This window comes from Athene noctua, chromosome 7, assembly GCF_965140245.1.
Source record: "Athene noctua chromosome 7, bAthNoc1.hap1.1, whole genome shotgun sequence".
Lineage (NCBI taxonomy): Eukaryota > Metazoa > Chordata > Aves > Strigiformes > Strigidae > Athene > Athene noctua.
In genome coordinates, this window is record NC_134043.1 from 14,683,410 (window position 1) to 14,696,024 (window position 12,615).

A 12,615-nucleotide genomic window follows, 5' to 3' on the forward strand; every position below is an offset into this window, starting at 1 on the left:
TGGATGCTCTGTAGAAAAAAATAAGCCACCCACGAGCACAGTTGGTGCTTTCTGTAGCATAAGGACCACCAACCGGTGTCTCACAACCCAGGTCTCCAGATGTTGCATATAGCAGTGGTAGGTGCTCTCAGTTTCCTAACAGCCCTGAATATGAAAGGGTGAGTTAGGTGGCAGTAGGTTTTATATACTCCACTACTTTGAGCACCCTAGGCTCATTAAGAAATGTGATCCCTGTTGGAAAACACTCGTTGCTATGAACAAGTTGATGAACACAGAAGAAAATGGGCATGCTTTCCCCATTTGCCACTATCCATATTCGGTTGTTAATCTGCTCCTTTCCCCTCCTTCCCCTGTTATTCTGCAATAGCTGTTAGTTGCTAAAGAAGCTGAAGAAACAATTAAGATGCTACAGAAAAGGCAGATAATTTCTCACACGCAGGGCTGAGTACCCGGCAGATGTGACTCAAGATACATACATGCTGTTTTTAGGCAAGTATTCCCAAGGGATTTGGGATGAGGGGTTTCAGCAGAAATCGGGGGGGGTTAAGTGGAAGAGCCCTAGGCGCTCTTAACAGGGCTCCCTGAAAATGCCATCATCTTCTTGTGTGGGGGATCCCACAGCATTAGTTGTGTATAATTAAAAAAAAAATAAGCCAGTAGTCAGGCTAGACAGGGATTCTGGCAGGAAAGTGGTAACGGGCGTTACAGCAAATTGGGTTGGTTGCAAATATCAGATGCCTTCTGATTTACTAGAGGTTTTCAAGGCAGAACAAATGAGATGCCTACAAGGAACACTTCACCCGCAGAAGATAGTGGCAGCCCTCAAGAGCCAGGATTTGCCCCGAATGGTTTCGGTCACCACAGTTCAGCCGACGAGGAAACAATATAGTGGGAGAAATACTGCAATGGTCTAGAGCCAGATCATGATTGACACAGGGTGTTGCAACTTCACTGAAGCATATGGCCCGTATCCAATGTAAGAGTCCATGAAAGACATTACTTTTCAATATCCCCCTCCTTAATCCATCCCCAGCATCTGCCATCACACAAAAGGGGATGGAGGCAGTGGAGCCAGCATTACAGTAAGCAGCTCACTGAGCCAGCTGCAGACATTTGCCATCTTCTGACTGTGATGAAGACTGGACAAATTAGGAAAATGTTTTCATTAGCCTCATTCACCTGAAAATTAATCAGCAGCCAACTCCCATTTTAAAAGGTGGCGTGGCAGAGTCAAGAAACGAAAACCAGTGGCAAACAGGTTGCAAAGGCAAACATAAACAGCTAAGTCTGTGATAATCCACCATCCTGAACGGGTCTTCAATATCCAATACCAAGATTTTCTGCACTCAGACACATAAATCTCAAGCATTCATACTCTGCCAATATTTTAAGTCATGCCCATAAAGCATATTTGAATAGGATTCAAGCTGATGAAAAGCAAGTTGTTACTTTTAAAGAGGCTTGGTGACCCTGTGAATGGAGCCGATGGCTTCAGTCCAGCAGATGACAATCTATTAAATTAAAGAAAAATTTGCCACCACAATTCTTATTGCCAGGAAAGGTGTGAAATAAAATGTGGCCCCTCCAGGATGTGCACAACCGTATTTCTGGTGCCACAGATGGTGGCTTGAATGGCTGCAGGTTTTTTGCCTTGCCTTTTTATAAAGGCGGAAAGATATTTAGTCTGCTGTTTTCAGGGAGACATTTTAGATACAGTAAGCTTATGAAGAGACACATCCCACTCGAATAATTTTCAAATCACCTCTTTCTTTCAAGTCACCAGCTCTCAGCAAAGGAGGGAGAAGAAGAAACGAAGCAACGTTGAGCCAAAGCCCATAAACAGATTTTTTGTATGTGTGCAAGATGAGCCTGGGAAAAGCAAAACAATTCATCTACCCAAGAACCGCTTTGCAGGGAAAGGTTAAGGAATAATAAAGAGGGATTTAGATCGCACCACTTTACACACATTTATGAGGGAGAAATTCAACACCCAGATAACAAATTCATTTCAGGTTTTACTTCTTCTCTCCCTTTCCCCCACCTTAAAGATGACATACTGTTCCATTTGTAAATTACTTTAATTTAAATACTTCCAGATTAACAAAATGTCTTAACTTTGACATGCCCCAAATTACAAAACAGAAACAAAACCTCTTGACAAAAAAAAATATAATCCAAGCTCAAACCTCTTTTCCTAAACTGGAGTTTATGGTCTGTGAGCTGGCTGCCCTCCAGAGTCTGACACAATGTCTGGAGCACCCAGAGCAGCTGGAATTAATTTTCTTCCTCCAAATCTATGCACTTTCATATGAAGTTGTGTTTTGGCACTGCCGCCTAAGACAGAGTTCAGTGCAAAAAATCTAACCCCAGCCGTGTTTCTCTGCAACCCAACACTCGCTGAGCAAACAACGAAAAAGGAGAAGAGGATGAAAAAAAAAACCAACCTAGAGAAAGAAAATAAAAGCCCTTTCCCTTCCCCCACACATACACAGACGACTGTACCAAACAGGGGGGCTATTCATGGCTGTTCAGAAATGGGTCACAAGGAGAAAAGTTTGTAGATAAAACCAACACTTTTTTCTTTTTTTTTTTTTTTTAAATAAACATCATGGAGGCCCCTGGAAGGCGCTGGGGATGTTTGAAAGTCGAGGTCCTGCTGATCCCTTCCGCCTCCCGTTCGCGCGGCTCCCACGCCGCCCCGACGCGCAGCCCCGCTCCGGGGGAGTCCAGACCCCCCCGAGCTGCCTCCTCCGAGCCCGGGCCGCTGTGGGGAGCCCAGGGGGGCGGCGGGGCGGCTGCTGCTCCTCGCCTGGGTTGGCGGTGGGTCGGGGCAGGGGGGAGGGAGGCGTCCAAGGCACTCCCAGGCAGTCCCGTCACAAAATCACGCACTGGACTTTGTGGGAGCCCGTGGCTCTGTCCCCTCGCCATTTGGTCTTTTTCTTCTTTTTCTGGCTTTTCTCTGGGATCTGTTGCCTGTTTTGGGAGACAGAGAGGAAAATAAGCAGATGAGACACCAAGCTGGGTCAGACATCAGCATCCAGAGCCCTGGTCAGCCAGCAGAACTGCATCTTGGTGTGCATATGTATATTTGCTTATGTATCTCCACATACCCTTCCACCAACACGTGGCTTTTCATGCCACACAGCTAACAAGACAACTGCCTGAATTTTTAAGGAAGGAGGAAAGAAGCCATAAGCAAACATTAAGGGTAGTGGCAGGGCTGTATGTCCTGCCAGGGCACTATGCCTCCGGCTGCCTGGGCTGAACTGCTGCCGCCTCCCCTGCCAGAGGGCTGCTCTGGGAAACAGGGATGCTGCTCTAAGCAATCCAACGTCATCCATCACACTGTTGCTAACGCTCGTTAGGGAAGAGGATGAAAGAGGTACAAAGTGCACAGAGAAATAAACCCTCCTGGAAAGATCTGCTTGCAGCCGGCATTGCCCCTTAGTCAGATGCGCTGCTGTGGACTTGGATATGGAGGGAGGCTGAAAAATAATAATAAAAAACCCCAGAGTTTGCTGCCAATGGGGCTCTGACCTCCCTTAGAAGTTGTGAAGAGCACCAGAGCATGGAGAGCAAGCTGACCCCAGAAAGATGTCCCTGGCTGTCTGAAGTCACAGCCACCAGAAACCCGCAGCTGAGAGCACTCCTGCACTGTGCCGCGGCAGCCCCCATCCATCAGCTGGGTTGTGAGCAATCTCTAAAATGTGCTGAGGGTTTCGCCCTTTTCATTAAGATGAGGAGTGGCCCAAATGCCTGTTTTCAACAGTACCTGTTTGCAGCAGCCACTCAGCTTAGCCCAGCGGTGCAAATTCAACAGAAGAAGGCTTTGTCATTCAAACGCCTGATAGGCAGCCCGTAGACTTAGATTTTATTGCAAGATAAACCATACAAATACCGGCAGCTTCTGTAGGTTCAAACAGTGTCTAAATAACCAACCTGAGAGTTTGGATAGTTCAAAACCATCCTCTTTGCTATGTAATATGCCAGGCACTGAACTGAGTGTTTAGACCATGTTATGCAGACCAGGATGAGGCATAGCTGGGGGACAAATCATTATGGCTTTAGTTGGTGGTTTTCTTACAGCCTCAGCTCCCAAATGCTTGCAAGCACCTGAAAAACTCAGATTTGACTAATAAGATATATTTTTTTTCAATAAGTATGAAAGCTGGGGGCATGTAAAACATTAAATTTTAAAGCTTAAAACTAAAAAGCTGAAATAAAAAAAAAAACTTTAAAGTTAACTTGAATAAACACTAAGTGGCTGTAAGCTGTTCTCAGTGTTCTGGAACTGTTTTAAAGAACCAGAAAACCATGTCCTGTGCCTGCTCATGATTTCTGCTGTGACAGACCTTGTGTGTGCACTGCTGCAGCATAAAAGGGGTACCAGGAAATTTGAAAGATCTATCAGGCAGACTTAATCACCCCACTCTTTTCTGGATTACTTCCAGACAACAGTTTCTTGCATGAAGCTAAATAAACTGGGCATCAGCCAAGTGCAAGGAGCACAAACAGTGCCAACCCTGAACGAGCATCCTCACCCTGCAAACTCACACTGGCTCTGAGGAGCCTGTACATTTGTAAAGCACTCCAGGAATGACAGTTATTAGGAAGCTGTAAATTTACATTTTATTTGGAAAAGCTCACTTAAAAAAAGTAAAGTGACACTTGGTGGGTGATGGCATCCTATGGCTCTGGACACTTTGCAAAGTCCAAAGACCAAGTGAACCTGCACTGTGGCAAATGACCAGCTAGATCTCACGGCATCTCTTCTCCCTGACTTAACGTGAGTTCCAGCTATTCCGAACATCTCTGGTGCCCTTGATGTCACAGAAGGTTTCACCTGGCTGTCAATGACTTTCACAGTGACTACTCAGGGAATCACCTAATTTTGAGGTTATGGAGTTCATTTTCAGGGCTTGAATTTAGTGATGTCTCAATACAATGCCCCTTCCAGCCTGTCTGGAGTCACATTACATAGAGGGAGCAAACAAAGCCTCACCAGATCATTTTGGCTGTGGTTTTTTTTCCCCTCAGAGTAGAATAGATGGTGGTAAGAGTTTGCTGTAACACAAAGGTAATATCTAGCCAGCTAATGCTGAGTTACAGAATAGTTGGGAAACAGCTTGGGACATTTCCAGCTCAGCTCTGTAGTTCTCCAAAGACTTTTCTGCCCCCTGCTTTTGAGACATGTGGGAAGAGTGGGCAGTACCATCTGCTTTTGATGGAGGCTGACTTGAGGCTGAGCTAAGATATTCACAAGTACAGATACGCTGTGAATAAATGCCTCATGGTTTAATTGCCGAGCGAGGCACTTTGACTGCATGGCGGGGAGGAGCATGATTTCAGCTCAGCACCCTCCCAAAACATGAAAAATGAGGGCCCAGAAAAATCTGGCAGACAACTGGTGCCAGAAAAACAAATCTTCTCAGAGATATTTGAGATTATCAGCCGAGACACCGAGATGTGCGTGCAGCTCTTTTCCTGCAGGGCAGCTGGGATTTTGGAAGGCAGTCCCTCCCTGCCGGCAGCCAGAGCAGGGGTTCGCCCGGAGAGCAGGCGTTTGCCAAGGCGAGCAAAGGCAGCTCATGCCAAACTGGGAACAAAACTCTGCAGTCTGAGGAGGAAACCTGTGGCTTAGCCATTAGGTCATGCTGTTTCTCATACAAAGCGTCTCAATTTTTTCCATTCAGCAAGCAGAAAATGTTAGAAGTCACCTACAACATTAGAGTTTTGTAGAATTTTTTGCCAGACCTTTTTAACCTCTGGCAGTGTGAGACCCTGAGAGGACAAAGCTATGAAAACCCAAAATACTGGTCCAGAGCTTTTAATGCTGGCCTTTTAAAGCTGACATTATGGCAGGCTTTGCACCGTTCATTGAATAATATATTTTAATTATGGCCACAGCTTGTTCTCAACCTGCCTAGCTCTGATGTCCTGCAAGGGTAACTAAGTGCTAGTAACATCCCTATGCAGATACAGGACAAGAAAGTTTAATAAACCTCAGAAGTCTCCTACCCCCAACCAAATCACCTGGCCACTGCTTCCCAAAAGCTGGCTCCTGGCTCTCCAGGCCAGGACTCCTGCATGTCCTGTCCATGGGCAGTGAGCAAGTGAAGAGTTTGCAGCTTACCTTATTACCCTCACGAGATCATGGAAGGCTTTGTCAACATTTAGAGGTGGGTCCTTGGCGCTAGTTTCTATATAGGGAATCTGGAGGAGAGAAGTGCATCACGAAAGAGATTAGTAACAGCCTACATGTTGGTGGCAAACTAGTTTCAAAATGAAAAACCCTACAGGCCAGAGAAATCGGGTGCCTAAGAGACCAGGGAAATACAAGTAAACAAAGTGTTGTCATGACACTGCTATCAACACCTTCACGCTCACAGCAAGGTCAGTGAGCGCTTACAAAAGGTCCAGAATAAGCACCAGGCAAACCAGCTGCTATCAGAGCTCCAGGTTTGGGGAAGAATAATCATAGACTTCATGTCGTCAGATGTTCTCTCCCCCTAAACTGTGCTTGCAGACATGAAAATAGCCGAAGGTTGTTGAAAGATGGGCACTTGCCAAAAATTCTTGCTTGCCACATTTTATTAGGACTACTGCATGAATATTTCATGACTACAATTCCCCTTCAGTGTAAAATGATCTTCTCCTTCAAAGTCTAACAGCCAGATGGGGCCTCCTAGAGTGCTTGTCCAGGACGCTGGCAGATTTATAAATCTGCCTCTGATGAGGTATTTTCGTACACGGCCTCTTCCAAAGTGTGCATGTACAGATGGGTGCAACATGTTGTACTGCAGTTTAGGTGTCCTGGCTCCTAAAGAAACGAGCTTCCTTGGGGAGGGGAGGGAGTGAACCTGCCCTGCCAAACTCCCATCATGTCTTGTTTAGAAACATGGCAAGCTGTGCCGTTTAGGCACAGCAAGCTGCCAAGAGGTCTCAGGCTTGTTTGCCTTTACCTTTCCATTCAGTTCCTCCTACGGAGTTGCTGTCTCCCTCTGGGTATTCAGGACTGCTGGCATTTTGAGGTGATTAGTGGAGGAGCATGTGATCTACACCCATCCAAGACCAATTTCTCAGGCTAAACTATGGCATGAATAATGCAGAGCTAAGATGGTGGGCCAGATTTATATAGGCTTAACAACCCTGTAACTTCATTAATCTTTAACAAGCTCACTTCCTACAGACACCTGGGTATACTTCATAACGCCTGACTCTGCCTTTTCACTCCAGGAGAATGAACTTTCTTCCCTCATTTTGAACATTTCACATTTCTCACCACTTGCATCACCTTGTACACATGGCTTCGTGACGGCCACAGCTTTGCTACAGCCTGGTGCACAGCAGAGGTTCTAATTTCAATGATGAACTGACCCTACTGAAGGGAAGCTGCATAGCTACTACTTTGTAGTAGTCGAAAATGTAATTGCAAATGTTCGATTGTAAGAGAAATGCTTTAATTCAGCTCTAAATGAGCAGAGAATTCAATTCTGAATGCATGTAATGGGACTTACCACAACCAATTAAACAATCCCGCAAACTTACATTATGTTTTGTTGCCATTTCTCTTCCCTGTTCTCTTGTAATTTTCCGTAAATGCATTAGATCAACTTTGTTCGCCACCAAAATCATTGGAAAGGACTCTCTGGAAAAAATCAAAACCATCACCCAATTATTAGCAGACTACAAGAAAAAGTGCTGAGCATAAGCTTCACTTTCTGATGTTGACATCATCTAACATTTTCAGCTACAGACATACCACATATGTGCAAAGAAATATAAAGAAAGACCAAATGAACACACGTCAGCCCTCAGACTGTGCTACACATATATTCATATTGTAAAACTTTGCTTGACAAGTTGCATGCATGCACACATTCATTCTTATTTGCAGGCACTTCAGGGACTTGGTATCATTGTTTTTGCAATGATAGTGAAGACTGAAGATTCAGCTAGATGAAGAAAGAATTACAGAATTAGTCAGGAAATTAACTGAGACTTAGAGACAGATCTTGAACAGGACTCTTTCAGAACAGTCAAGGCGTATCAGTAGCTGCATATCTTGGCAGTTGCTAGTCACTGCAAGGTACATTTCAGTTCTGGTGGAGACTCATACCGAGAGCAACAGTGGACGAAGGAAAGACAAACTCTGGGAGAGCTGGCACTTAGCGGGGCATCTCATGGGGGAGAAAATGACTGGGTGCAAAGATCCCCATCAGTTGTTACCCCAAGACAAATTGAAAAATTGGCAGTGGTAGCTGGAAGGACACTGGGGGGAACTGAAGTGTCTTGCTGTTTGATGTTATTACCTGCTACTGATCCTACAGCAAAAACCTGGTAAACAACTATCCTTTTGTACCAAAACCATTCACCTCTGTAATAAAACTCAGTATTTCTTTTAACTTTACCATGCATGTAAGTGACTGTCTCTGGACACTGCCTGAGAAGAGACCCTTCTATCCACGGCATATCCAGTGCAAGGCCCTCTTGATGACACATGTGGGTCAGGATCTTCCCTGTTGAAATCACTGTTTTTCTGGTGACTTGTGCCACGGGTGGTCCTGGCAATGGGGATGCTGCCCACCCCACCCTGCCTCCTCTACAGGACCCTCTCCTCCAGCTGCATGACACACAACAAAATTGTGCTGCAGGGCCTTTACCCACTGCTAGGAGGAAGGAGGTCCCTTCTGATAATTGACAGTTATTGCAGTATTATTTTCCTATATTTAACTCCTAAAATGTCTCCAGTGTTCTCTGCTGTAACAGAGCTGATTTTATTGGGGAAAGGAGCAGCTGGCCATACTCATTTCTGCAGAAAACACTTCCTTGAGTAACTCTAGATTTTCAAACAGCATTTCTATGTCATTTTTCATCAAGACGATAAGGGCTCCATCTTCTCTCTGGCACACTGCCCCGTTGCTCTGGCTGGAAAAATACCGTACTGCACTCTGCATTTTAAATGAGTCTTACAATTATTCATTCTGATAATGTGACTTTGATTTAATTTTAATACCTGAGCATTGATATATCTTGACTCTGATTATTCTGGAGCAAAACACTTGCTTGTCTGGATTATTTGATTCCTTTTTGGCTTGCAGCACATTGATAAAAAAGGGATTACATGTGGATGGGATCTCATTTGCCTTGTTTACATCAGGCATAAAACTCTATGGGGATTTTGTTCCCTGTTGTAAGCCATACGATTGCTAGTTGGACAAAGCTACTATAGTTGGAAGTTTTACTGTAACGAAGGTTATGAAAAGAAACAGAAGGAAGGCTTTGAAAAGCTCTGCTAACGTGGCAGCCTGCAATTCCTTTGTATTTTAAGTTGCTAGCTTGAAAACTGGGGGGGATGCTCTGCTTCCAGCTACCTGCGGGTCTGGCAGGACAGTTTCTTTATTCACACTGCTCCTACTGATGCAATTTTCTGAACGAGCTCAGGTTTTGGATGAAGTGTTAAGCTCCTCATGCTCTGCACTTCAGTGGCGTTGAGCGGGGAAACAAAAACAACCTCACCAGCCAGTTTCACTTCCTGCTTCTCACATGCCAGCCGCGGTGTTTTCATGGTGTACGGAGGGGTGAAAGTTTCAGTCCAGAGCAAAACAATGAACACTGCATCTTATTTTCACCAAGTTAAATTAGATAAAACTGACATTGTTTGGGGGACATTACAGAAAATGCTGTCGTGGTCTTCTTCAGCTTTCAGAAACAGATTTAATTTGCCCCAAGCTGAGCTGGCCGTGAAGAAAAGACTGTCATGATCTGGGGGGCAGACTGACTGACATTTTTCTTCATTTAGATGAAATCAAAGGGTGGATTTTCCTTTACTTTTCACTCTTGTGGGCTCTGCTTTGGACGCTTTACTAGAAGAGCTGTCAGCTGTGAACCTCACATGGTATGAGTCCACCCTTCCTGTGGGGAAGTTATTCAGAGCTGCGAAAGGAAGCCAGCAACAAGGCCCAAACTCTCTGGTGGCTTTTCTTGATGACTTCCATAATTAAAAGTCATTATGAATGGAAAAACGAAGTGTTTCAAAGCTGCAGACATATAATGGCTTAATTCACACCCCACCCAGTGGGGATGGATTCATCACCTCTTGAACCGGATGGGAAGAGGGAGTTATCTTGGAGATAAACGGGCAGCTCCCCCTCGCTCTGTCAGGATGCATTTGCTTACCACAGTTAAACTCTCAGCACTACCTTCCCCCTTGCACGCACAAGGAGGAGAGTGGGTGACCTCTCTTGCTTTCTCCCTGGTCACGCAGAGATATTTTTATTCACTGAAAATGGTTGCTGCAGAGCATGATGCATTAACTGCATTACACCCCTTGTAAGGAATACAGTTCCTTCCAACATGAGGAGTTTTCCCCTTCAAGACACTTGTTCACAGGCCCAAATTGTGCAGGACCTTCTAATGTTTGGTGCAAACTGAAGCCAGGGAGAGGAGGCTGCTGCCAGGACACACAAAACGGTTAGGGCCAAATGCTTGCTGACTCCCGGCTGGTGTTCCCAAAGTGCCTGCACTGTGTACAGAGCATCCTTCTTCCCTTTTCGGAGCCAGACCAGTTACCTTTAAAGGTGTCTGATCTGCCTTTCTCACACTGCTCTGCCAGACTGTTCTGGCAGGAGATTCCCCCTTCCAGACCCATTTTCACCCCATCATAACACTACTGAACTTTTCCACACTGAAAGCACTACATACTTATCAGAAGAGGTAAAACTCTTATTCCTCATATGTAGGTCCACCAATCCCACACAAGGATTTTCCCCGGGACACCCAGGAGGCAAAAGGCAGGGCGAGATGTGCAACCATCCCACGGCACAGTCTCCAGAGCGGCAGAGTGGGGTCAGGCAGCGCCTGACTCCATGGCACCCACCTGTCCTTGACTCTGAGGATCAGCTGGTGGAACCGGTCCACGTGCTCGAAGCTCGCCTTGTCTGTCACCGAGTAGACTATAAGAAAACCATCTCCGGTCCTCATGTACTGCTCCCGCATTGCACTGAACTCCTCTTGGCCTGCAGTATCCAGAACTAGGACAGAAGAGACAAAAGTTTTTAGTTACTGCGAGGACCTGTGGCTGTCGTCACCACTATGTGTCCTACATGGCCCTTCTGCCTCCACTGGGCTTGGTACTCTCAAAGGCTGCAAGATTTGACAAAAGCAAGTTAGATGGAGAAGGTGGTTTCTTGTTACAAAACAAAACCCACTCCTAGACCCCACTCATCACTGTGTGCCTACGCTGGGAGCGTATGGAGGGGAAGAATACATGGATTTTACTTTTCTCTTCCAGTACCAAATACTGACCACTGAACTTGGGGAGTTGCTCCTCTGGCAAGATATGGCTCAAAGTATTTCACAGCCCTCCATCTTCCCCTCTCCCAGCTCTTTCTGTTACCCACATGGAAAAACCCAAGACTGGAAGAGTAAGTAAATGCCAGTTTAAATGTCAGGGACAATCTACAAACTCCATGGTGAAGCAGAGCTGGAAGACAACCCAAAGTAATAGCTACAAGCATTTTCCTTTTCTCAATACCTGGATATTATTTCCACACAATTATGTGCTTTCAGAGCAAGACAGTACAGCCTTGAAGTAATCCCCTTAAATATTTAGTCCTAAGTGTGTGCTGATATTGAGAAGGTAGTTAAAACAGGTGGAAAAGCTTTAAGTTAGTCATATATCTTATGTAGTGATCATGTTTCTGTGCAATGACAGTGAGTAAATCTATACTCAAATGCCCTAAAACACCCCAGTTGTGGCAGCAACCCAGATGCTGTTCCCCACTAGATTAACCTCCTCTCTAATGTGACCATAACTCACTGATTTCTCCATTACCCTGCCTTGCAGGGGTTCCCATCAGCTACATCATGGACCACATGCAGAGCAAGCTACACCAGCCTTCTGGATAAACACCCCACACTGGTGCACACATCAATGCCAGTTCTTGGGTCCCAGCTTTGTACACTGCCAGGATTTTGACTGGCAGGAGATGGGTACAAGAGGAGTTCATTAATTTAGGCTATGTCAGTACAAACATGGGGTGAGCTCAAAGTGCATCAGCTGCTCAGAAGTAATAGTCCTAATGCATCATTGTATCCTGGAGGCAAATGTGGGACCTTCATGATGACTGGGAACATTTTCACATCCCAGTCAACTGGGTTGGGTGGGAAAGCTGTTTCCACCTCTGCTGTACAGCCACAGCAAAAGCATCTGCTGCCCATGGGTGATGGGGAAAGTCCAGGGCACTGGTGGATGGAGACTGTGGCAGGAGCATACTGCTGAGAGAGCAGCAGGGCTTGATAAGGGTTTTTCTAGTCTGAGCAGGCCCACAGTCCTAGCAAGAGATTCCCTGTAGGGGTAAATGCTCAGGCTGCTGCAATTTCCAAACGGGGCCAGAATAAAACCCAATTTGCTGCCAGTGTTACTTGCTGCATCAGCACAGGTGGCCACAGGTGGCCATGTTGTACATCACAGTGCATTCCACGAGCCATCCCACACACCTTTACTATACAACTGGAGGAAAGGTAGCTATGCTGAAGGACCTGTAGACCTTACTTGGTGATGGCAGGCCCTTCAAAGTCTTCAACCTCATTCATTTGCCTGCCTTAGACGGT

The 12,615-nt window shown here is 45.6% G+C and overlaps 1 protein-coding gene across 3 annotated transcripts in view; it reads right to left on the reverse strand.

Moving 5' to 3' along the window:
* Positions 1-1,995: 1,995 nt before the first annotated feature.
* The window catches only part of MRAS (muscle RAS oncogene homolog), a 41,119-nt gene continuing 30,499 nt past the window's right edge, over positions 1,996-12,615 (reverse strand). For all 3 annotated transcript variants that reach the window (XM_074910910.1, XM_074910909.1, XM_074910911.1), the window contains 4 exons: positions 10,880-11,033; positions 7,549-7,648; positions 6,134-6,213; positions 1,996-2,973 (listed from right to left, as the gene is read on the reverse strand). In XM_074910910.1, the coding sequence (XP_074767011.1) occupies positions 2,874-2,973; positions 6,134-6,213; positions 7,549-7,648; positions 10,880-11,033 (434 nt within the window). In that variant the 3' untranslated portion in view covers positions 1,996-2,873. The remainder of the gene's footprint in view (positions 2,974-6,133; positions 6,214-7,548; positions 7,649-10,879; positions 11,034-12,615) is intronic.